This window comes from Cicer arietinum, chromosome 8 (genome assembly GCF_000331145.2).
Source record: "Cicer arietinum cultivar CDC Frontier isolate Library 1 chromosome 8, Cicar.CDCFrontier_v2.0, whole genome shotgun sequence".
In the NCBI taxonomy this organism is placed as follows: domain Eukaryota; kingdom Viridiplantae; phylum Streptophyta; class Magnoliopsida; order Fabales; family Fabaceae; genus Cicer; species Cicer arietinum.
Window position 1 is genome coordinate 12,009,091 of NC_021167.2, and position 24,648 is coordinate 12,033,738.

Consider the following 24,648-nt stretch of genomic DNA (forward strand, 5'->3'; position numbering starts at 1 on the left):
GTTCTCTAAATTTTCTTCTTATATGAATCATCATATATCTCTCTCTTACTGAAATATTGCATGTACTTTATAAAATTATGAACTTACTTTATGTTTTTCTCGTGACAATAATGTATATTTTGAACTTCATTTCAATTCACGTTTTGTGAAATCTCAAGGATCTAATATGTTATCACTTGAAGGTTCTCTTAGTGCATATGGCTTATCTAGGTTCAATCATCACACACCACTTCACCTATGTAGTACAAAACTGAAATACTATTATTTCTTGTAATAAAATGTTTCTTCGACACTATAGACTTGGTCATGCCAGTGCAATTAAAAATGTTCTAGATCTTTTTCCAATTATAAATAAATATTTACAATTATTTTTGTAGTTCTTGTTGCTTAGAAAAATCCCAGAGGCTTCATGTTCCTTTATCGCCTACTATTCATTCTAACCTGTTTAAACTTATTCACGCTAATTTGTGTGGGCATGTTCCCTTCCCATCTTATTATGGTTTTTCATAATATATTGCATATGTGGATACTTGCTCCAAATATACTTGGATTTACTTCCTCAAACTTAAATTTGATGTTCTCACAACTATATAACAATTCTCTATACTTGTTAATACTCATTTTTTCTTATGCAATAAGTATGCTCAATCTAATAGAGAAGGGGAGTTTTGATCATTTACCACATTGTTATCTGATAACGGTATTGTACACAAACTTACTTGCCCAATACCTCTAACCAAAATGGTAATAGAGATGAAACATAAGCAAATTATTGACATGACTCTTACATTATTGGTTTATGCTCAGGGATTGATTTGTGTTAAGCACTTTGGGGACTCATGCCACCACTATGTTGTATAGTTTTCTTCCATTATAAATATTGATATAAGTTTGACATTGTTGATTAAGGCCTACACTAACTAAAATTACATTTCACAAATGGTCGACACCGTGTAAAAAAATTTGATCAAGAGACTCACAAACATAACAAAACACAATTTTGTTGTTGACTGACATAAGATTATCGTATATGAGTTTATCAAATAGTAGTATATAAGATTATCATATCCACGTAGATTAATTTAACAACTATTATACTAATCAAAATTTTATATTATTTACACTAATGAAAGTTATTGTTGGTTCACGATAACAAAAACGTAATGATAACATAAAATTATAACGAGAGTATATTAGAACACAACTTTGAATTGATGGAAAGTAAACATAGGGTCATGGTTTCACTTGTAATATCAATACCTCAATTTTTAGTTTTGTATGAATTCTCATTTATTTTCTCAATTATTAATCCCTTTTTAAAACTCTTAACAAAGATTTGTTATGCAATATAATATTATGTTTCCTAAATTAATTCTTTGATTAATCATACAAAAGATATAAGGCTTAATTGCAGTTTTGGTCCATCTATTCTAGCTGAATCGCAAAAGTAGTCCCCCTATTTTCTTTCTCCTCAGTTTTGGTCCCCCAAGCAAAATTTTGGTCCAAAACTTCATGAAATTTCATATATTTTTTTTTCATTTATTTTCATCACACAATGCCTCAAGATCTCATTTGCAACAATTTTACATGAAATATATATCATAAATGGCGTAGTACAGCTTTAAAAAATGAAATTTCATCAAATTTTGGACCAGAATTTTGTTTGGGGACCAAAACTGGGGATAAACAAAATGGGAGGCTACTTTCGCGATTCAACTAAAATAAGGGGACCAAAAATGCAATTAAGCCAAGATATAATTAAGAGAAAGTATAAAAAACTAAGAGGTTAAGTGACTTAAAGATTAGGACATATGTTTAATCAAGATTCATAATTATTGTTATTTTATAGATCTACCAATTAATTATAGTTGGTCACTGGTCAATTGATAAGTCATGCAAAGTCGATCATCTCAAACATGTAAATAAAACAACAGAATAATTTAATTGAGATAATCAAAAATCTATAATAAAACTATAATTAAAACTAAGACATAAAAAAATATCTTAATAACGAGATTCACCAAGTAGAGAATATAGTAAATAATAGAAGGGTTCATGGCAAAAAAAATTAAAACCCTAAAAGTATGAATATTTACTTCATACGATTTACTCCAACTTTAAGCACTTGATTTTCCTTTTTTTTTTTCTCTCTCCCTCTTATTTCTCTTTTTTTTTCTCTTTTATGGTAGCATCCTAATTTTTATGCAACAACTTCCTTTTTTTCTTTTTGTTTTTTTTTGGCAAAAACACTCTCCACGGTAACAATTTTTTATAACATAATTTTGAAATGTGCAACAAAGCTCTTTTTTCATTGGAGTAAACAAACCTCTTTCTTTCATTGGAGTATTAGACTAAATATTACCAATTAAAATAGAGTGTAAATATTCTCCTAAAATAGATCTATCACCGCATAATTATGTTGACAAGGTACAACTTCAATCGGTGCGAAAAAAAAAAACACTTCTAGCATATCCTTGTTGATGTAAATGATTTTTAGAGCTAATTTTTTTTGTGAAAACACAAAATATAAGAACTTAATTATGAATATCGTAATTTTAAATGTCTCTCGTCGAACTTGCAGAAACTTACTTCGAAACTTACTTATTTGTGACAGTAGGAGCATAATCATCTAATAGCTTATGTTGTTACAAAAATCTAGACTAACCAATTTTCTTTTTTGAATTAAAATTTTGACTTGATATAGTTGATTAATTGATTGTTTTAAACACTTAATCAATTAATTTATCCTGAAAATGAGATCCATCTATTAATATGTCAATATTAATCGAAGATATGGCCCGAAATAGAAACATAACTAATTTCCAATAATATTTTAGATTTTGGTGGGGGTTTTCATTATGAATGGAATTATCAAAAGTATAAAATAGCAAACCGTTGCGTAACATAATCATAAAAATGTTGCATATATCAAATTTATTCAAAAATCAATTTTAAAAAATTTCCAAAGAAAAATTTATTCACACAATAATTTAACTCGTACTTGACATAATATACTTCGTGAATCAAACATTTTTAAAATAATTTAAAAAATTAAATAAATTTATTTAAACGATAACATATCAAATATTTAACACACATGATATTATTAGTTTGATTAATATTAAAGAGAGATTTGTTTGTTAATTAACTCTTTTTTGTTTTTAGTTAAAATATTGAAGTACACTAGTACTTTTTCTCAATCTTGTAAAGTTTAATCATTAATAGTGGATTAATCTTGCTTGCTTGTCGGTGACGTAGGTCTCATCAATTGAGACCAAACACGTAATTTTGGGTGTTAGTCTTCTCCTATCTTTCTTTAATTCTCGTTTGCATTGATTGAAAACTGTTTTGTTTAAAACTGCAGAAACGGAGAACGATAATCAATCTCCGTTTTCTGGTTTTCTGAACATTCTCCGTTTTTATTTTTCTCTACAATTGTTTGTCTTCTATTTTGTTGGTTAATTCTTATTGTAGATCCCAATATTATATTAACAAATCCAATAATGAATAATGCATCGAACTTTAAAAGTGACAAATAAATAAAAGAAAAGAAATAATAAAAATCCAATAATTAAAATAGAACGAAAAACATATATAATAAACTTCAAGATGTGCCTAATATTAAAACAATAAAAAAAAACATATATTAGTAATATATCTTTCTATAAAAATATAACATCTCTTAATAACATATCTTTATTTAATATCTTTCATCTAAATCTCAACGACAATCTTGAGAAACAAAGTGAATGTATAAGATTTTGAAGGTCCAACTCCATCAGCAAGATTATAACCAAATAAATTGTGATCAAAATCAAACAAGTCATGAACTTGATTCACAAGGCTCTCCACTAATTGGTCAATTGATTGAGAGGGAAGGTGTGTATGAAACAATATTGATCGAAGCCAATCTTGACCATCTTCATAGAACCTTCTACATTCCACTTGATGAGAATTGTGTAGTAATATATTAAGGTGAGAAATTGAGTTTGAATCAATTGAATGTGAAATAATACGAACTTGGAAATTTAATTGATCAATGGGATTGATTTTGGGGCGGTACATCTCTAGATTGTAATTCCTGCTTCCAAGATATTCATATTCCTCGTTGTATTGTGCCAACAACTCATAATCGTAACTTGCTGATTCTGAAAATTGTAAATAAAACAAAACATAAGATATATGTATAAGTATTCTAATTATTCTTTTTTTCAATTTTTCAATTTTTTTTAATAATAATTTTTTTTATAAAATTTAACTACTTCCGTATATTCAATCATATTCATACATAAAAGTTTCTTTAAAATCATATTACAATTTTAGTTTAGAGACAACTATTTTATATTCATTTACACAAATACCTTTTTTTTTTTCGAGTATCAACACTTATAAAACAAATAATAAACATTCATTCATAAAAATAATGCAACACAAGTAATTATTAAAAATATCGATAATGAGTTTTTAAAATTTCAATCCTAACTTTATATTAAACTCTAATGAACTCTTATAATCAATAAATCAATCTTTCAAACAAATTGAATTTTTAAAAATAGAAAATCAGAAAACTCTAATATTAAAATTATCCGAAAAAAATTTGTATCTCTAATGTTAAAATCATAAGAACATACCTGAATGTGCAAACAAGAAGTAGACATAGTTGTTTCGATGAACTTCCTTATCTCCTTATTTTAATTGATGTGTGAAATTTTAATATGACTGTTTCTCTCTATATATATAGATGAGGGGAAGGTTTGTTTTTTTAGATTTTATAAATATTTATAAGATCAACCAAGATTTTGTTTAATAAAACGGAATTGGTAAAAAAGAAATCCTGCTAATTGAATAAAAATCAATTAATGAATTAAATTGTAAGTCAAGATAATTAAATATATGTATGCATACTAAAATTATAACTGTTCAATATCCCATATTTATCGCGTCCTCAATCTACTAACAAATTTGATATCTTAATGGGATGGTTTTAATAATTAAAAAGTTTGCTAGTCTTTATGGAATTATTTTTATTTACTTCTCAATATTAATGTGCACATATCTTACCTTCATTTTGACTTTATTCAATAAAATAAGGTTTTTAATGAGACACTTATTTATTTCAGACTTTCAGTTATCTTGTTACCTTGAATTTTAATATAGTTTTTACAAATTTTTTCATATAATAGTTTTGGAGTCTAACTTTTGCTTTTAAAAAATTCTCTTTAAGTTTATATTTTATTTTAAATTTATAATTGAAGAAAATCTAAAATAAGTTTTGATTCTAAATTATAATTGATGAATATCTAAACTAAGATTTAATTCAAAATTATAATTAAAGAAAATCTAAAATAAGATTCAATTCAAATTTATAATTGAAGAAAATCTAAAATAAGATTTTATTCAAATTTATAATTGAAGAAAATCTAAAATAAGATTTGATTCATATTTATAATTGAAGTAAATCTTTGACCAAGATGAAAAGAATATATGGTCAAGATTTGAAGAATATTTTGAAGAAGATTTGAAGAATGTTTGATCAATATTTGATGAAAATTTGAAGAAGATTTTATTTGAACAGTTTACAAATTCAATCTACACAAACTAAAAACAAAACCAATATGAAGAATTTACAAATTCAATCTACACAAAATAGGAACAAAATCAATATGAAGAATTTACAAACTCAATTTGAACAAGATACAATTCAAAATAAAACAAGAACTAAAATGAAGCCTAAATTTTCACTGTAAATAGACACTCAAGGCTAAATGAGAAAAACATCGAAAAACAGAAAAGAGTAGAATAATTCAAGCTCAAAGTTCTCAATTCATCTTAGAGTTCAAAGAGAGAAACATGTATTTAGGTTAAAAATATTTTCTGAGTGACAATGTCACTGGTCTGGAAATGCTCCACAGGCGCAACTGTTGCGCTTCAGGCGCACAACTTCTTATGATTGACGTTTTCTATATATTTCTCCTTTTTTGAGTCCGAATTTGGCTTCGGGGTCTTCATGAAAGTTGTAGCTATGAATCTTAGCTTTCATTTTCACTTGGTTTGACTCCAATTGGACATCTACAACTCCATATATGGCTGAAATACTTCGCATAGGTCATGTTGATTTCTCACCAAAATTCAACACTGCACTAAAACAAAGTAACAACGCAAAACTCCGAAAAATCTCTACTTAATCAAAGAAATAATAACATAAACATTTCATTAAATCAAAGAGCTAAAATCAACAAAATATATCAAATAACATCTTAAATTAACTAATGGTTAAAGATAAGTAAGACTAAAATCAATAAAAAATATGCATATGATGAAGAGTCATCATCAATCTACACAAAATAGGAACATAATCAATCTGAAGAACTTACAAACTTAATCTACACAAAATAGAAACATAATCAATATGAAGAATTTACAAACTCAATCTGAACAAAATACAATTCAAGATTAAATAAGGACTAAATTGAAGTTCAAATTTGCACTATAAATAGACACTAGAGGCTGAAAGAGAAAAGTATCGAAAAGAATAACTAAAGCTCAAAGTTCTCAATTTTTCTTAGAGTTCAAAAAGAGAAATAGTTGTTCAGGTTAGAAATATTTTCTGAGTGTTCTTTTCGTAGAGTGTGAGAGTTATTATTATTATTACCAGTTTTGTTAGAAGCAACTACTCAAGTTCCAATCTTTTGTATTCAACTCGGTAGTGGTTTAGTTCCTTCTTCCATCTGGAGTTGTCAGATTGTTAAGAGAAGACTTGACTTGTAGGGTCAAAGTGGTTAGTTCCTCAAAAGTCTGGGGTTGTTAGGCTGTTTGGGAAGACTTACTTGGAGGGTCAAATGTTTTGTAATTCAAGGGTTTTGAATTAGTAGATTAAAGTCTTCTGAATGAGAGAACTGGATGTAGCCAAGTTAGTAGTGAACTAGGATAAATCTACGTGTCAAATTATTTATGTTTTCATTGCTTACTGCCTCTAAATCAGATTGCTTCTACTCCAAGTAAGTCACCAAAATTAAACTAATTTTTTAATTATTTATAAATTATCAAAAAGTTGTCAACTTTGACAAACACAATTCAACATATATTCTCGTGTGTTGCACCTTCAATTTTGACGTTCCATACTTTAGATATGTATTATTAGAAATTTGAATATGATAAAAATCACATTTTTTTATTTATAAATAGTATCTTTCAAAATTAATTTTTTATAAAGAACTTTTCAAAATATTTTTTTATTTGAATATTTTTTAACATTTCACTAGCCAAAAAAATTATAGCAAATAGATGTAATACTTAAAATTATATTTTAAGATAAGCTATTTTAAAAAAATTTCATTTTAAACTTAATTTTTAAAATTATATATTTAAAATTTAAAAAAAAATAAAATACTATAAAGATTATTTTTAAAAAAAAATCTTAAACAAACAACCCATTATTTATCTTTGACCTAATTGCATATTTGTCCCTCTATTTTTTCTCTTTCACTAAAATAATTTCCATTTTTCAAAATTAAATTTTTGCATAATTCAAATATCACATTTATTACATTTTTAGTGTCAACACTGAAATCGTGTTGTGGAATTTAAAAAAAAAAAATCATACTAATAAATACCCTTGGTCAAAATTAATAATTTTTTCTTGAAAAAAATGCTACTATATGTCTTTAGTGTTCATATTGAGCCACCGAGCGAAGAGTTACTTTCGGTGTACGATTTAATAAACGGTACGCGTTTTTTAGAGTCAATACACTGTGTCACGGACACTTACAAATAAAGACACAAAACAAAAACATAAACATAAAATTCAACGTTGCTTCCTAGAACAACAATACGGTTAGCTTCTTCTTCTTCTTCTTCTTTGACTAAATTTCTAGTACTATTTTTCATCTAAAATTCCACTTTTTTTCTTTATTGTGGAACTTTCAACTCTTTGTTCTTTCCTCTTTTTCTTTCTTATGTTACTATTTTTCATGGTCTAATAACCAGTTTCTGAACTTGGGTTCTCTTAGTAGCTTCTGGAAGCTTCCATTTTTTTTTTTGTGAATTTTTATTTGGGTTTAATTTCATGTAAGTCTTGTTATAATTTTTTTCCCTTACACATTGCTATTATTGGTTTATTTTCATTTTCATTTATCACATTTGGGGTATATGAATAAAAAGGAAAAAAAATGCTTTTTTTTAAATACCTTTTTATGGTTTTAGGAAAGTTTTTGCTTCACTTTTTCAGGAAATTCTGATATTTTGAGAATTGAAGGGGTTATAACTTATAAATCTTGAAATATTTTTAGGGGGTGGATTAATGAGCTTAATTTCTCAATTGAGTTCAATATTTTAGGTTTTTTGTGTTTTTTATTTATTTTAATCTCAGTTGCATCTTTAATATAAATAATTTTTTTTTTTACTTTTTATGTGGTCCTGTGCATGTGAGTGGCATTACTAGATAAGCACCACAATTTGTTTATTTTTGCTTTGATGTAAAGTAGATGTATTAGATGATGCTCTAGTTTTCCTTTTTGCATTTTTTTTTATATTTCTTTATTTATTATGGAAAGTTTTGTTTGTTGATACAAGCTTAATTTTTTGGTAAGATTCTTGTTTGCCTGTTTTAAGAAGTTAGATTTAGGGTGTTACAAAAATTACAGAAATATATTTCTAACAAAAGTTTGTAGTTTTTTTGTTGCTTTAATCTTTATGTTCATGTGAAGTTTCCTTTTATGAGAATCTTTTTTTTCTTTGTGCTTTTCCTTATATGTGTTCTTTTCTTTTCTTTTTCTTTCTTGGCAACTAAGAATTGAATTTGGAATTAAAAATTACAAGTTTGGTTGATTTTGCAGCTTTGCACACTCTTATGAGTAGATTGGTGTACCATTATCCGATCGCGATTTGTTGCAATTTAGGACCACCTTGCACGTTGTACTTCATCTCAGCTGTTGATTTCAAATCGAATAGTTCAGATCACACTGGTAATTTTATTGTGTGAAACGATCTCGGTTGATCTAAATCAGACGGCTGGGAGCTGTAACTACGTGAAGCAGTTACAGCAGAGAATCCAATTTCAACATTATCCTACAAATTAATTTCTAGAGCTGTTAAGTGTATTGTAGCGAATGTCGTTTCGCAGTATCGTTCGTGATGTAAGGGACGGATTTGGAAGCTTATCAAGGAGGGGTTTTGAGGTAAGGCTTCCTGGCCATGACAGGGGAAAGTCGAGTAATTCGATCCACGAGTCGAACGAGCAACCACGTGCAGTACAGAATAGCCGGTGGGCTAGCCTTCCACCAGAGCTTCTCCGCGATGTTATTAAAAGATTGGAAGAAAGTGAGAGTACATGGCCGGCTCGTAAGCACGTGGTTGCTTGTGCTGGTGTGTGCAAATCTTGGAGAGATATGTGCAAAGAAATTGTTACCAATCTTGACTCCACTGGGATGATTACTTTCCCCGTTTCGTTGAAGCAGGTGACATTTTCATAATCTTCTATGTTGTTCTGAGATATTTTAAGGGTGTATTTGGATGGAGGATTTTGGAGCAGAGAACTTATTTTTCTGCTCTAAATTAAGGAAGCTGTGAAATGTTTATGAAAATAAATTAAGTGTAATTGAAATGTTATATGATCATGTATACTACTGTTTTTTTTAAATCTCAAATGTACATCAATATATAAAGTTAGTCATCCTAAACTCTCGCTCCAAACATACCCTAAAAGAACTGCATAATGCAGAAAAAATATAAATAATTTTTGTACAAAAGTACATGACATTATTTTGATTTTTGGTTGACTCTTGTTTTACAGCCTGGTTATAGGGATGGACCTATCCAGTGTTTCATAAAGAGAGACAAATCTAAGTTAACTTACCGCCTATTCCTTTGTCTTAGTCCTGGTAAGTCCATCTTGACTTTTTGATATCCATATAGATGAATTTTTTAATATTTTAGTTTTTATGTGATGAAATCTATTAACTTATGTGATTTGATTTATGATCTGATTTACATAATTTTCTCTTCCTCAATTTTTTTCAAAACAGATTTACATCTTTCCATAATAACCCAATGACGTTCATTATTTAATGTGGTAGTCTTTATGTTGCCTTGATTTGGAATCTTTTGCTGAATTGCATATGACCTTCATGTCCTTTTCGGAAAGATGGATATCTCAATATCAATAGTATTATCTTATTTTGGAAAACTTTAATAGTTTTCAATCCATGATTGGCACATTCTTCAAACTTTGGCGACATCATTCTATAGTATAGCAGGATCACTGGATTATTAGGTTGATAATATAAATGTATACAAAGGAAAATGCATAGTATCTATATGTTTGGACTTTGAGTAGTTGCATTTGCATACTATGTTTGGAGATGATTTAGTATGTGTTTGGTTCTGCGCTGACAAAAATTGGTTTTGAATGAATTGGTTGAGTTGAATGTAAAGTGACTTATGTTTGGATATATTCACGTAAAAGTCAATTGAACAACAAATTTCAGTGTAAAAGTTAAGTTTACACTAAAAACTATAAATCCTAACTTCCAGTTAGAATCAATTCTGGAGGCATAATCAATTCTACTTGATAACACTCAAACATTTGAATCAATTCTACACCTCTAAAGTTGTGTTATGCTCGATTCAGATCTTTACTGCCAGCGTTGGCTGGAAGCCGAAACTCGTGAACAAGTAATTTGTGCTCTATCGTTATATGTTTCTTTAGCAGAAAAAGAATTAGTTAATTCCTATTTGAGTAAGGTAAAATTGATTCTAGAGATGTAGAGTTGATTTTAACATGTTTGAATGTGCGTCAACTCACTTTTACCCGAATATCCAAACAAAAATCATTTTACATTCAACTTACTTTTAAACAAAATCAATTCATTCAAAAACAATTTTCATCATCATAAAATCTAACATACATTTAGTATATTGATTCAATTGTTTGATATGCTGGCTACTCAAACGGCATATGTTGTGCCATATTTTGAACAGACAATTTCATTGCTATCATTATATCTTATAGCCTATAAATATGTATTGGAAATTTTATGAACTTGGTTATCATCTTCTTCCGGACATGTTTTGAATTCATAATTATTCTTACAGCCTTGCTTGTTGAAAATGGAAAGTTTCTTCTTTCTGCAAAACGTACAAGAAGAACAACTTGCACAGAGTACATTATATCAATGAATGCAGATAACATATCAAGGTCTAGCAGCACTTACATAGGAAAACTAAGGTATATTTTGTTTGTTTTTTGTAATGAAACAAATTGCTCAATTTAGCATGCATATATATTTTGATTCTCAACTGAGATATGTTATCATTGTCGGTGTCTTATGTTCTTAGATTAAATAAAAAGATAAAAACAAGAACTTGAGGGGACAAAGACCTTATTCAGGAAAAGAGAAGAAAAATGGAAAAGTGCAGAAGCAAAAGAAAAGCTACACTAAATAGTGTTCTGAGAACCTAAATGCTCTAGATTTTTTCTTTTTTTGATTTTGAAACAACTTCAATAAAACTTCGCTTTAATAACAAGGATCTCCTCGCCACCATCCTTGTTCAAAAAACTCTATAAGATTTGCATGTCACGAGTAATTTTTTTGCCTAGGAAGGGTTTGGTGAACTATGACTGCTTCATCCTTTGTCACTGCATTATTCTAAAGACTAGCAATACGCATATTTGGAAATGTGTTTACATCTTCTTCTTTTTGTATCATGTCATCTTTGTTTGATAGCAGCAGCTGTTTCTTCTGCATTTGAATAGATCCTGTAAGAGGGTCGATTAACAGTATTAGTATTATCAGTTAATTGCAGAGTTGTTCCAGCAAAGTATTGATTTTAATTTGTGTCTGAATGTGATGTGTCCTGATGTGTTTTGTAACTCTTTAGCATTATAACTTATACTGTGTCCATTTCCCCTCATTTCAGGTCAAATTTTCTCGGCACCAAATTTATAATTTACGATACACAACCTCCCTACAACAACGCTCAGCTGTCTCCACCGGGCCGGAGCCGTAGGTTTAACTCAAAAAAAGTTTCTCCCAAAGTTCCTAGCGGTAGCTACAATATTGCCCAAATCACCTATGAGTTGAATGTCATTGGTACTCGAGGCCCGCGTAAGATGAACTGCACAATGTCCTCAATCCCTACGTCAGCCCTCGAGCACGGTGGCACTGTCCCTGGCCAGCCAGAGCTCCTTCCCCGCAACCTTGAGGATTCCTTCCGCAGCATATCGTTCTCAAGATCAATTGACAACTCGTCCGAGTTTGGCAGCTCTAGATTCTCAGACATACTCGCGACCAGCAATGATGATGAACCAAAGGACAGACCCATAATTCTCAAGAACAAATCACCTAGATGGCATGAGCAACTGCAATGTTGGTGTCTAAACTTCAGGGGAAGGGTGACAGTTGCATCGGTCAAGAATTTTCAGCTGATTGCTTCGACGCAGCCACCATCAGCTGCTCCTGCACCATCTACACATTCTGATAATGATAAAATTATTCTTCAGTTCGGCAAAGTTGGCAAGGATATGTTCACTATGGACTATAGATATCCTTTATCTGCATTTCAAGCTTTTGCTATTTGCTTGACTAGCTTTGACACAAAACTTGCATGTGAATAATCAACAAACATGGTTTTAAATTGCGGTTGCAGATACTACAAATTGCAGATACTACAAACCTTTATATTGCAGGAAGATGTGGCCTAAATTGCAGCTATGATGCCATTGTGGAGATATCCAAATTTGCAATGCGGACCAAAATTTAAAACCATGATGACAAGTGACATTATTAAAAATATAGGATTCAGTTTTTTTATGTATTGACAGGATGGGGAAGCTGCATGGAGTCATTGCACACCTCATAATTTAACTGTAAAGTACAAAACAACAACCTGTGCTCAATGTTTCTTTCTTCCTATTTTTTTGTTTCTGTTGAACTTATTTGTTGCTCATATGCTTCTTGAGCAAAGGTGGACTTGGATAGTTGTTATATTAAGATGTAATGGAAATTTAGTAGCCTTTAGAATGTTTTTACCTAGTGTTATCAATGTTGACTTCTTTTGGAGAACTTGTAATATATTTGTATTTTTCTAAACTTGAAATAAATATAAAAAAATTTATATAAAAATGTTACAATATGGCCATGAATTACCAAGTAGATGGACTACTCTAACACAGCCCTGAATTTGCAGGAGAATAAATTTGCTAAGCTCACAAATCTCAAGCCATCATGGGAAACATGTCAAATCTCAAAACATGTTATAAGAGTTTGGTGATTTTAAAATTAAAATAAAATTAATTTTACTAACAAAATCAATATACATAAATAAATAAAAGTATGAGTAAATATGGTTTAATTTTATGCCACTTTCCTAATTACAATGAATATGAATTGTGTAACTGTGAATCATTGAATGGAATGCCGTAACGATGTAAACGTGAATAAATGTATTATTAAACATGTTCAGAATAATGAAATATTATAACGGTGTGATTATGAATAAATGTGTTGAGAATGATTCTGTTGTGCATTCTTACGGTGGTGTATTAAGTAAAAATGGACTACAAATAGAAATCCTAGTGCAAGGAGCCCGGCCCATAGATAAAAAGCCCATCCAAACAATAGCTCAACTCATTGGTTACCAATATATATAACCTCACCAACCCTCACTATTTTCATATCAAACCCTAACACCGTTCATTTCTTCCCCAATTTTCAATGTCAGATCCATACGAACGTGTAAAACTTGGTAGATTAGCATTCAAAGGAGGAACCCTAGCAACTCGATCCAAAACAATTGACAAGAAAAAAAAGAAAAAGAAAATCAACAACAACAGCAATAACCAAAACCCTAATATAGAAGACGAAACCCTAGACGGACAAAATGAAAAACTCGTCGATGAATCGGAACCATCGGAATTGTTCACGATTGACGCAGCGAAACGAATGAAGTACGATCAACTTTTTCCCGTTGAAGCTAAGAAATTCGGTTATGAACCTAAAAAGGATGTTAAATCTGTTGAAGATGCCCTTGATGATCGTGTTAAGAAGAAAGCAGATCGTTACTGTAAATGAAGTAATTGTAAGCTTTTTTCTTCTTCTTAGTTTCCTTTCTATTTTGTGTTTCCTTTGTTTTTAATGTTAATTTGATATATCAGAATCAGATATGAAATAGATGCATTTGAACTTGTATATTGTGTAGTAAGGTTACGTTTTTTAAGGTAATTTTGCATAATGTAAGTTTTTGAAACTCGTCATTATGATGAAATTTTACGTCTAATTGTGTTGGTTTAAATTTTTATAGGTAATTATGAAAAATGTAAGTTTTTGGTCTCGGGAATATGCTTAATTTTAAATCAAATTGTAAGTTTTTTTTTATTTCTTTCTTACATTCTAATTTGTATTTCCTTTGTTCTTAACATTAAATTTAAATTGATAACTAGGAATCAAACTGTAATAAAATTTTATTAACGTGTTTAATGTGTAGTGATGTTATTTTTGTGTATTTGACTTATATGTAACTTATATTTCAAAGGCGATTTTGCAAAATTCAAGTTTTTGTTTCTCTTATATATGGTGAATATGTTAGTTACATTGTACTTGTTTTACTAGTAACTTTAAATCAGAACTGAAAAATAGGTTTTTTAACATTAAATTAAGTCAGAATTAAAACTGAAAATTTTAGGGTTTTTCATCATTAAATTAACAGTAACTCAAAATCAAAACTGTAAAAATTCAAGGTTATTTAACATTGATAACGATAATTTTGTTAATTGTTTGTTGTCCTGCTCAGTGATGTATCAATAAAAGCATTGAACGGTTACACGGTTTTGTTCACAACCTGATATGCGTCTCTCTCTCTCTCTCTCTCTCTTCCTATGTCACTATCTCTCTTTCTCTGTGTGTGTGTGTGTGTGTGTTTGTGAATGGAATGGAATTATTGCTTGAAGGTTGTGAATGAAACCTGTGAAGAAAACCGCAGATGATTTGTTAAGCTATGAGATCTGAGGGCTTTGGACAAACTATCTTATTGAAATTCAACTAATAATTAGTTGAAATTGTGATGAATTGTATAATCCTTTACTGTTTTTCTAAATTCCAAATTTACACTTGGAAATTAGTATTTAGATGATTCTCTTCAGTTTTCATATGACAGTTTTTTATATGTTTGTCTTTGAAGTTTCCAATTTAGTGTTTTTGATTTGATCCTAATGCACTGTCACATTTCATTGTTTGCTTATTTTATGTTTTGTGTTCCGTTTCTATGTTTTGTTGATTGTTTTTAGTCTTAGTGAATGATGATATATGCACTGGGCTCTGAGCAGTTTATTACTGTACTTTTTGATGGAAATGTGTAGCCTAGAAAGCTTAATCTGACCCTAAACTCTTAATACCAAGTTCTTTGATGCCTTCGATTCAAGATCCCTCCATGATTCCCTTTATTCCTTCATTGAATGTCATTCGAATTAAGATAATTTCAAAAAAAATTTACTCGTGAATGTGGTGAAATTTTATTTGAAGTTAAACTGTGTTTCTTTAATAAGATTGAAGTGTTCTATGGGTGTGTAAGATGTGATGACATGCACTGGGCTCTGAGCAGTTTAATACTGCGCTATTGATGGAAATGCGTAGCCTTGAAAACTTTATCTGATCTAATTTATATATTTTTCATTAATCTTCCTTTTTAAGTTGCCGTTTCAGCATTTGTTTTAAATTGTGGTGGAATTTCTTGGTTTTTTAACTTCCATCTTTTCTTTTCTGAAAAGCTGTACTTTTGGTTTACATATGTTCCGATCCATTTGAATTTTTCCAGTGGGGTTCTGTAATATTTTTTCTGTTTTAAAACTTCAAATAAATAGTCTTGAACCAATGAACTTGAAATTCTGATACTTAAAGCCAATATCTTATGCCTTGTTTGTTTTTTCTGCCCAATGATGGAAAAATAAACTATTGAGTGGCTACATTGGTTTGTTTATAGTCATGTGCACCATTGCCTTGTTTATTTCTTTCTTACATTCTAATTTGTATTTCCTTTGTTCTTAACATTAAATTTAAATTGATAACTCGGAATCAAACTGTAATAAAATTTTATTAACGTGTTTAATGTGTAGTGATGTTATTTTTGTGTATTTGACTTATATGTAACTTATATTTCAAAGGCGATTTTGCAAAATTCAAGTTTTTGTTTCTCTTATATATGGTGAATATGTTAGTTACATTGTACTTGTTTTACTAGTAACTTTAAATCAGAACTGAAAAATAGGTTTTTTAACATTAAATTAAGTCAGAATTAAAACTGAAAATTTTAGGGTTTTTCATCATTAAATTAACAGTAACTCAAAATCAAAACTGTAAAAATTCAAGGTTATTTAACATTGATAACGATAATTTTGTTAATTGTTTGTTGTCCTGCTCAGTGATGTATCAATAAAAGCATTGAACCGTTACACGGTTTTGTTCACACCCTGATATGCGTCTCTCTCTCTCTCTCTCTCTCTCTCTCTCTCTCTTCCTATGTCACTATCTCTCTTTCTGTGTGTGTGTGTGTGTGTGTGTTTGTGAATGGAATGGAATTATTGCTTGAAGGTTGTGAATGAAACCTGTGAAGAAAACCGCAGATGATTTGTTAAGCTATGAGATCTGAGGGCTTTGGACAAACTATCTTATTGAAATTCAACTAATAATTAGTTGAAATTGTGATGAATTGTATAATCCTTTACTGTTTTTCTAAATTCCAAATTTACACTTGGAAATTAGTATTTAGATGATTCTCTTCAGTTTTCATATGACAGTTTTTTATATGTTTGTCTTTGAAGTTTCCAATTTAGTGTTTTTGATTTGATCCTAATGCACTGTCACATTTCATTGTTTGCTTATTTTATGTTTTGTGTTCCGTTTCTATGTTTTGTTGATTGTTTTTAGTTTTAGTGAATGATGATATATGCACTGGGCTCTGAGCAGTTTATTACTGTACTTTTTGATGGAAATGTGTAGCCTAGAAAGCTTAATCTGACCCTAAACTCTTAATACCAAGTTCTTTGATGCCTTCGATTCAAGATCCCTCCATGATTCCATTTATTCCTTCATTGAATGTCAATCGAATTAAGATAATTTCAAAAAAAATTTACTCGTGAATGTGGTGAAATTTTATTTGAAGTTAAACTGTGTTTCTTTAATAAGATTGAAGTGTTCTATGGGTGTGTAAGATGTGATGACATGCACTGGGCTCTGAGCAGTTTAATACTGCGCTATTGATGGAAATGCGTAGCCTTGAAAACTTTATCTGATCTAATTTATATATTTTTCATTAATCTTCCTTTTTAAGTTGCCGTTTCAGCATTTGTTTTAAATTGTGGTGGAATTTCTTGGTTTTTTAACTTCCATCTTTTCTTTTCTGAAAAGCTGTACTTTTGGTTTACATATGTTCCGATCCATTTGAATTTTTCCAGTGGGGTTCTGTAATATTTTTTCTGTTTTAAAACTTCAAATAAATAGTCTTGAACCAATGAACTTGAAATTCTGATACTTAAAGCCAATATCTTATGCCTTGTTTGTTTTTTCTGCCCAATGATGGAAAAATAAACTATTGAGTGGCTACATTGGTTTGTTTATAGTCATGTGCACCATTGCCTTGTTTATTTCTTTCTTACATTCTAATTTGTATTTCCTTTGTTCTTAACATTAAATTTAAATTGATAACTCGGAATCAAACTGTAATAAAATTTTATTAACGTGTTTAATGTGTAGTGATGTTATTTTTGTGTATTTGACTTATATGTAACTTATATTTCAAAGGCGATTTTGCAAAATTCAAGTTTTTGTTTCTCTTATATATGGTGAATATGTTAGTTACATTGTACTTGTTTTACTAGTAACTTTAAATCAGAACTGAAAAATAGGTTTTTTAACATTAAATTAAGTCAGAATTAAAACTGAAAATTTTAGGGTTTTTCATCATTAAATTAACAGTAACTCAAAATCAAAACTGTAAAAATTCAAGGTTATTTAACATTGATAACGATAATTTTGTTAATTGTTTGTTGTCCTGCTCAGTGATGTATCAATAAAAGCATTGAACGGTTACACGGTTTTGTTCACAACCTGATATGCGTCTCTCTCTCTCTCTCTCTCTCTTCCTATGTCACTATCTCTCTTTCTCTGTGTGTGTGTGTGTGTGTGTTTGTGAATGGAATGGAATTATTGCTTGAAGGTTGTGAATGAAACCTGTGAAGAAAACCGCAGATGATTTGTTAAGCTATGAGATCTGAGGGCTTTGGACAAACTATCTTATTGAAATTCAACTAATAATTAGTTGAAATTGTGATGAATTGTATAATCCTTTACTGTTTTTCTAAATTCCAAATTTACACTTGGAAATTAGTATTTAGATGATTCTCTTCAGTTTTCATATGACAGTTTTTTATATGTTTGTCTTTGAAGTTTCCAATTTAGTGTTTTTGATTTGATCCTAATGCACTGTCACATTTCATTGTTTGCTTATTTTATGTTTTGTGTTCCGTTTCTATGTTTTGTTGATTGTTTTTAGTTTTAGTGAATGATGATATATGCACTGGGCTCTGAGCAGTTTATTACTGTACTTTTTGATGGAAATGTGTAGCCTAGAAAGCTTAATCTGACCCTAAACTCTTAATACCAAGTTCTTTGATGCCTTCGATTCAAGATCCCTCCATGATTCCATTTATTCCTTCATTGAATGTCAATCGAATTAAGATAATTTCAAAAAAAATTTACTCGTGAATGTGGTGAAATTTTATTTGAAGTTAAACTGTGTTTCTTTAATAAGATTGAAGTGTTCTATGGGTGTGTAAGATGTGATGACATGCACTGGGCTCTGAGCAGTTTAATACTGCGCTATTGATGGAAATGCGTAGCCTTGAAAACTTTATCTGATCTAATTTATATATTTTTCATTAATCTTCCTTTTTAAGTTGCCGTTTCAGCATTTGTTTTAAATTGTGGTGGAATTTCTTGGTTTTTTAACTTCCATCTTTTCTTTTCTGAAAAGCTGTACTTTTGGTTTACATATGTTCCGATCCATTTGAATTTTTCCAGTGGGGTTCTGTAATATTTTTTCTGTTTTATTCATTCATAAATTAATAAATAAATAAATATTTGATGGTGCACAAAAGCTGTAAATGATACTAATGACCTAAGCTGCATATGATTTATTCTTAGCTATGAGATCTGAGGGTTCTGTATTTTTTTTGCACTCCCATTTTTTGCCTCCAATTATATATCTACAAACAGCTGTATAAATGTTTTAAATAGTTGCTATTATAATTTCAATATTGTTTTCTTTTATGTCATTGTGGGTATTGACATTGGCATGTCTTTGATGCTAATTGTAGCTGTTTTGTCTGTTTGACTTTTTGCAGATTGCTTAAACAATTTAAAATTTCAGTTGATCTAATGATTCTTCACTGTTCAACGCATTAATTTACCATATAATGCCAGATTAAATAACATTCTTTGCCTCTGGTCACAGTTTATTGCCCAATGAAATTAATATACTGTAAGTTAGAGCAAAATATCTGCTACTATGTGTTGGTGCCCAATGATGGACAAATAGAATTTTGAGCTACTACATTTTTTTTTTATAACCTGACGTGCACCATCGTCTCTCATTCTTTTATTCTTTTTCTCACTCGGTCACTCTCTCTATCTATCTATCCATCCATCCTTGGCTCATTTATTCATTCATATGTATATATATATATATATATATATATAGATGGTGTACGAAGGATGTAACCAAAACCAGTGTTGTAAACTGCAGATGATTTATACTTTGCTATGAGATCTGAGGGCTCTGTATGTTTGTTGCATTATCTTGCCTCTGATTATGTTTCTACTTGCAGGACTAAATGTTACAAATTGTTTTAATCATAATTTCATTTGCTTTTGCAATGACATGGCTTTATGGCTGGTTCCTGTGAAATCTGATTTTGTGATTATTGTCTTTTATGCTAATTATTGCTTTTCATTGTGGTAAACTCTGTTTTGCTCCCTTACGATACTTTTATTACTTAGAAATAGTATTTTTCATATTTCATTAGCCCCTATCCATTTTTCTTACTGTTTAACTTGGTGATTGTTTTGGATTAGATGACACTTTGGCTTGAGGAAAAATGATTGCCTTTGTTTGCAAAACCATGAGGAAAAATGATTGCCGTTTGTGGATCAACTCTGAAAAAATGTATCTTACACTATGTGTACTCATTTTGATACAAGATGCAAGAAAACATTAAACGAAAGATAACATTGGCATTATGTGTGAAGACTTATATTTGAAGTGTGGAAACATTATGCAAACACAAATAGATGGTTCAACCAGTTGTAGAGATTTATATACTGTAGAGATGCCTTACAAACATCAGACAGTGGTGTAGGAAACCACAGATATTCCACATTGGTCTGCAACGTATTAAATTATTAGTTACTGCTCATTGATTTTATACTAGTCTCTTGTATATACAGCAAGGGTGTGTTTGATTTATTTCAAAACATAATGATGTTAAATGAGGTGGTAATATTTCGTCACCACAAGATGTGTTTCACTTTGAAGAGAAATGAGATGAGAGAAAGTTCTAAGAAACAGAGGAAGATTTGATATATTTTTTGCTATAAGAGATAGAGAAAAAAGAAGTGGGGATTGCGTTTGAAAGTACAATTTTTATGCCTCTATTCAAAAAATTCATCAAATCAGTATTAATATTATTTTTAATTTGTTATCAATTATATTAATTTAGATTATTTAATATAATTATTAATTACTTTTGATTTTTATTTTTGCTTATTAATGTAATTAAATAAAATCAAATATTTTGCCCATATGCTAGAATACTTCTGGAAACGGCTTTAGAAAAAAACCATGAGGTAATTATGTACTGTAGAAATGTTCATAAAATGGTATTTAGAAATGGGCATAAATTTTTTTATGTTCTACAGTAATTATGTTCTGTAGGAATGTGCGTAAAACGTATTACGTTTTTCTCTCTCTATTAAACCATGCTGTTTTCAGAAATGTGCATAAAATGAATATCGATCATATAGACATTTCACATAATACTGTGGGCAAGTGAAATTACAAAAGTTCATTTCTGTCTTTCTTTGAACTTCAGGAAATAAATGAAAATGCTGTGGACCCCACTGATTGATTATCTTTCTTTTTTCCTTGCCAAATTGAAGAAATAATCCAAATGAGTAATCAAATTGAAATACTGCAAAAACGTAAAACCGTTAAATGTCGGGTTATTTTGTATTTGAAAAAAGTGATTTAACATTATATTTTAAAAATAATTTGTGAAAATTGATTTTAAAATTAGTCTGTTATCAATTAAAAAAATAATTTTAACATTTCATATATGTTATTAAGATTTTTACATGACAAAAATAATGTTTTAAAAAGAAATTTGTGAAAATTTATTTTAATAAAAATTTTCTCAAAATAATTTTTTATTTTAATCAATTTTTAAAATTTAATTATCTAAAAAATTTATATCAAATAAATAAAAATAATGACATTTTAAGATAAATTATTAAAATTAATTTTTTTGAAGCTTTAATTTTTATTTTAAAGAAAAATTGTATCATCAAAAAATTAAAATTATTTATAGAAAAAATGTAACAGACGAAACTGTGAGGATGTGACCCTATCAGGTATTTTCTTCTATTAAAGGACTGAGAGTTTGAATCCATAAACATATTAAGTGTAGAAAATGGATTGATCGGGAGCATGAGATCATAATATCGGAGAAATAATAGATTTTGGATCTTGACATTATTTGATTTTGGAGTTCATTAAGAACGTTAACAGAGATATGTACAAATTATCAGAAAAGTTCTCATATATGCAACGTGAGTTGAACTCACGATCTTATAAAAGGTGAGTATTTATTATCAATTAAACCAAAGTCAAAGGTAAAGTGAAGTATTGAATTTGAAATTAGCTATTAGTTTAACTTTTGACATTTGATTTATGTATGTAATATTTAAAGGATATTCTCTCGACGTGATTCCAAAAATGCATGTAAAATAATCTAAAGATTTATCCTATTGTAGTTTGATGATGGTTGATTATTAGAGGGCCAATCCATTTTGCCAATTATTTTAGGTGGGTTGAGTTGAAAATTTGAATTCAGCTATGTAAATTAATCCACTCTAAAACTTTGAACAAACACAAAACATGGCGGGTTGGTTCATCCAACTAAATTAAAACAAATTACTATTTTTTATGATCGTTTGTTTTCTTCTAATTTTTTCTTTAATTTAAAATCTTTTATTATTTAAAATTTTATCTTCATTTATCAAATGAAATAATTAAAGTTAATCCTAATGTCAAATTTCAATCAAATCAAACTTTATATCAAATCTAATATTTAAGTCAATCTTAAAAAAATCAAATATACATAAATTGAAATTCAGTTTTAAAATAAAAATATAGTAATTAAAATAAAATATTAATCGAACCAAAAAAAGAAATAAAATAAAATAATAATACTAAATGATATAATTTTACCATGATAAATATATTATTTTAATATTTATTCGTGAAAAACGCGCAAAAAAAACATTTGCACGTTAGTTTTAGATAATAATTATGATTAAGATGAGACTTTTTTTAAAATGATTCGTTAGATTTATATCATGCACGATTTCATAACTGTTGTACGGTCACACCATCTACTTGGTCCGATTAACATTTGATTAGTTGAAATTTTAAATTTTGAAATTTTTATTAAATAAAAATAAAACCGCCTTAATTTTGACCATTTGATCTAATATCTTTTAAATTTGCACTACACATAACTCAACTTTTATAAAATTAACTTATAATATAAAAAATTAATTTCATTTATAAATATATCTTTTTATTTAATATAAGACTCTTAACACGTAAAAAAAATTCTTAAATAAAATTAATTGAATATGTAAATGATAAAAAAAATTTAAAAAACAGAAGAAAATAAAGATAGAATATTATCATAATCATTCATTTTAATTAATTACAAAATTTAAGCCTTTTTTGGATATTAGTGTTTTTCTAATCACCCCGTTCATGATTTTTCAAATAATTAGATTTGGTTTGAAGAAAAGTGTCCACAACACTCCCTCTAGTATTGTTTTTCAAGATCAACTCTCTCAATAAATGACATTCACGTATGTCCACCGCATTATGTTAACTCATTGTCAAAATAACGAGATTTACATATATTTTATTCAATAAAAGAAAAAGGTGTTCAAATGACAAAACATTTATGAATTTTTATGGTGTAATTGGCTTAAGAGTAGTAGATAAGAGAGGATTTAAACTCATGTAAAGTGAATAATTTATTTTAAAAAATAAAATAAGTAATATCAATTGTTGATAAATAAATTAATAGTTGACATTATATATACATACATGACTAAACATGAATAATTATAATTTAAATATTTGATTTATTCCCTTAATTAACTTCTCACTTTATATGAGTTAAATTTAAAAGAGAGAGTGAAGTGAGAGAGAAGTAAGAAAGAAAGTTTAAATTTCAATCTATTCATTTGCAAGAGTAATAGAAGAAACAAATAAAACAAGTATGGCATACGAATACGAATCTCTTATGAATAAAGAGAGAAAAAAGAGAAAAAATATTGTTTTGCTACTAGTTTTTCATTTATGCCCTTATTTGTTCTTAATTCAATGCTACTACTTTTAAGGAGATTCTTGTACAAAGTACTTTGTATAAAATCATTTTCCTCTTGTCATCCAAATCGAAAAACTTATCGCCCTCCATTCAATTCACATTATCTACCACCAACCAACCAAGCAGCCACCACCAGATCTGTAACCTCTAATTCATACCCAATCAAAATTCCAACAACATTGACAACTGACTCATCCAACAATTCAATATATTTGCATTAGACATAATGTTGTGATGAAACTAAAGCATCACAATCCTATAATGTTTGTTTCAGGAAACATAAAACCAAACAAGTCCTTATGATAACTCTATATCTCTCAAAGACCCCAAAGCATAGGTAACTTTTTCTTCTCGCACTATATGATTGAGAATTTGTGATTATCCAAGACTTCACTTTGGCCATTTCTTTCAAAACCCTCTCTCTTCTTGTTTTTTATTTTTTGTTGAGATGTTTGATTGGTGTTTTCCCAGTTGAAACATGCTAAGACGAGGTATTATTCGTCAAGTTCAGAGCCAATGTTCATCTCCATCACTCTAATGTTGGAAGACACAATGTAAGGGAGGGTGGGAGAAATCAATTGTTGCACCTAAAAGAAGAGAGGCTCTTTAAACGAATATGGCCGACAGTAGAATGACACTCTTTAGTAGACAAGTTCATAGATTCAAAATTAAAAAGTGATTGCCGAAACAAAAACACTTCTGAATCAGTCAATCCTAATACAATTCAAGAACTTTTGAGAACATTTAAATAGAGATAAGAAACCACGAAAAAAAAAATCTATGTTATGATTTCACATGTTAATTCGGGTTTGACTCAAACTACAATAAAATTCTAACGGAACACGTGAATGCCCCTACTTTTAAGGGTTCATAACTAGGTTAGGAATCAGTTCTTTTTATTTATTTTTATTTTATGGTGTTTGAATTCTTTATTACAGTATCCCAAT

At 29.0% G+C, this 24,648-nt stretch overlaps 2 protein-coding genes, 1 long non-coding RNA gene and 6 other non-coding genes across 12 annotated transcripts; all 9 read left to right on the forward strand.

The window, feature by feature from the left end:
• Positions 1-7,676: 7,676 nt before the first annotated feature.
• Positions 7,677-20,470, forward strand: LOC101513372 (tubby-like F-box protein 8). Of its 3 annotated transcripts, none has more exons than XM_004516571.4 (6): positions 7,677-7,833; positions 8,835-9,455; positions 9,791-9,878; positions 11,092-11,224; positions 11,917-14,076; positions 20,121-20,470. In XM_004516571.4, the coding sequence occupies exons 2-5, from the start codon at positions 9,108-9,110 to the stop codon at positions 12,611-12,613; spliced, it is 1,266 nt and encodes a 421-aa protein (XP_004516628.1). In that variant the 5' UTR covers positions 7,677-7,833; positions 8,835-9,107; the 3' UTR covers positions 12,614-14,076; positions 20,121-20,470. The 3 variants fall into 3 exon arrangements, with proteins under 3 accessions (XP_004516628.1, XP_012567701.1, XP_004516627.1); XM_012712247.3 differs by lacking the exon at positions 7,677-7,833 and adding an exon at positions 7,871-8,067; XM_004516570.4 differs by lacking the exon at positions 7,677-7,833 and adding an exon at positions 8,111-8,583.
• On the forward strand, positions 13,713-20,470 carry LOC101512829 (uncharacterized). 2 transcript variants are annotated; one of them, XR_003471109.2, is made up of 3 exons: positions 13,713-14,076; positions 14,299-14,357; positions 20,121-20,470. XR_003471109.2 is itself a non-coding variant. In XM_012712246.3 (2 exons), the coding sequence occupies exon 1, from the start codon at positions 13,713-13,715 to the stop codon at positions 14,067-14,069; it is 357 nt and encodes a 118-aa protein (XP_012567700.1). In that variant the 3' UTR covers positions 14,070-14,076; positions 20,121-20,470. The 2 variants fall into 2 exon arrangements, 1 of the variants encoding a protein (XP_012567700.1); XM_012712246.3 differs by lacking the exon at positions 14,299-14,357.
• Positions 15,286-15,374, forward strand: LOC113784944 (small nucleolar RNA snoR118). Its single transcript, XR_003471114.1, has one exon. It is a non-coding gene; the product is annotated as a small nucleolar RNA snoR118 (small nucleolar RNA).
• On the forward strand, positions 15,563-15,648 carry LOC113784948 (small nucleolar RNA snoR118). Its single transcript, XR_003471117.1, has one exon. It is a non-coding gene; the product is annotated as a small nucleolar RNA snoR118 (small nucleolar RNA).
• LOC113784943 (small nucleolar RNA snoR118) lies at positions 16,922-17,010 on the forward strand. The gene has a single exon (XR_003471113.1). It is a non-coding gene; the product is annotated as a small nucleolar RNA snoR118 (small nucleolar RNA).
• On the forward strand, positions 17,199-17,284 carry LOC113784947 (small nucleolar RNA snoR118). Its single transcript, XR_003471116.1, has one exon. It is a non-coding gene; the product is annotated as a small nucleolar RNA snoR118 (small nucleolar RNA).
• LOC113784952 (small nucleolar RNA snoR118) lies at positions 18,546-18,634 on the forward strand. Its single transcript, XR_003471122.1, has one exon. It is a non-coding gene; the product is annotated as a small nucleolar RNA snoR118 (small nucleolar RNA).
• LOC113784945 (small nucleolar RNA snoR118) lies at positions 18,823-18,908 on the forward strand. Its single transcript, XR_003471115.1, has one exon. It is a non-coding gene; the product is annotated as a small nucleolar RNA snoR118 (small nucleolar RNA).
• A 3,269-nt stretch (positions 20,471-23,739) lies between the features above and the next one.
• Positions 23,740-24,617, forward strand: LOC113784939 (uncharacterized). The gene is made up of 2 exons (XR_003471108.2): positions 23,740-24,038; positions 24,173-24,617. It is a non-coding gene; the product is annotated as an uncharacterized lncRNA (long non-coding RNA).
• The last annotated feature ends 31 nt before the right edge of the window (positions 24,618-24,648 follow it).

Bases quoted from the DNA above. Each gene is read 5' to 3' on its own strand.
- LOC101513372 (XM_004516571.4), top strand. From the start codon at position 9,108: ATGTCGTTTCGCAGTATCGTTCGTGATGTAAGGGACGGATTTGGAAGC. The intron at 9,456-9,790 runs GTGACATTTTCA...CTTGTTTTACAG, and splicing joins TCCCCGTTTCGTTGAAGCAG to CCTGGTTATAGGGATGGACC. The intron at 9,879-11,091 runs GTAAGTCCATCT...TTATTCTTACAG, and splicing joins ATTCCTTTGTCTTAGTCCTG to CCTTGCTTGTTGAAAATGGA.
- LOC101512829 (XM_012712246.3), top strand. From the start codon at position 13,713: ATGTCAGATCCATACGAACGTGTAAAACTTGGTAGATTAGCATTCAAA.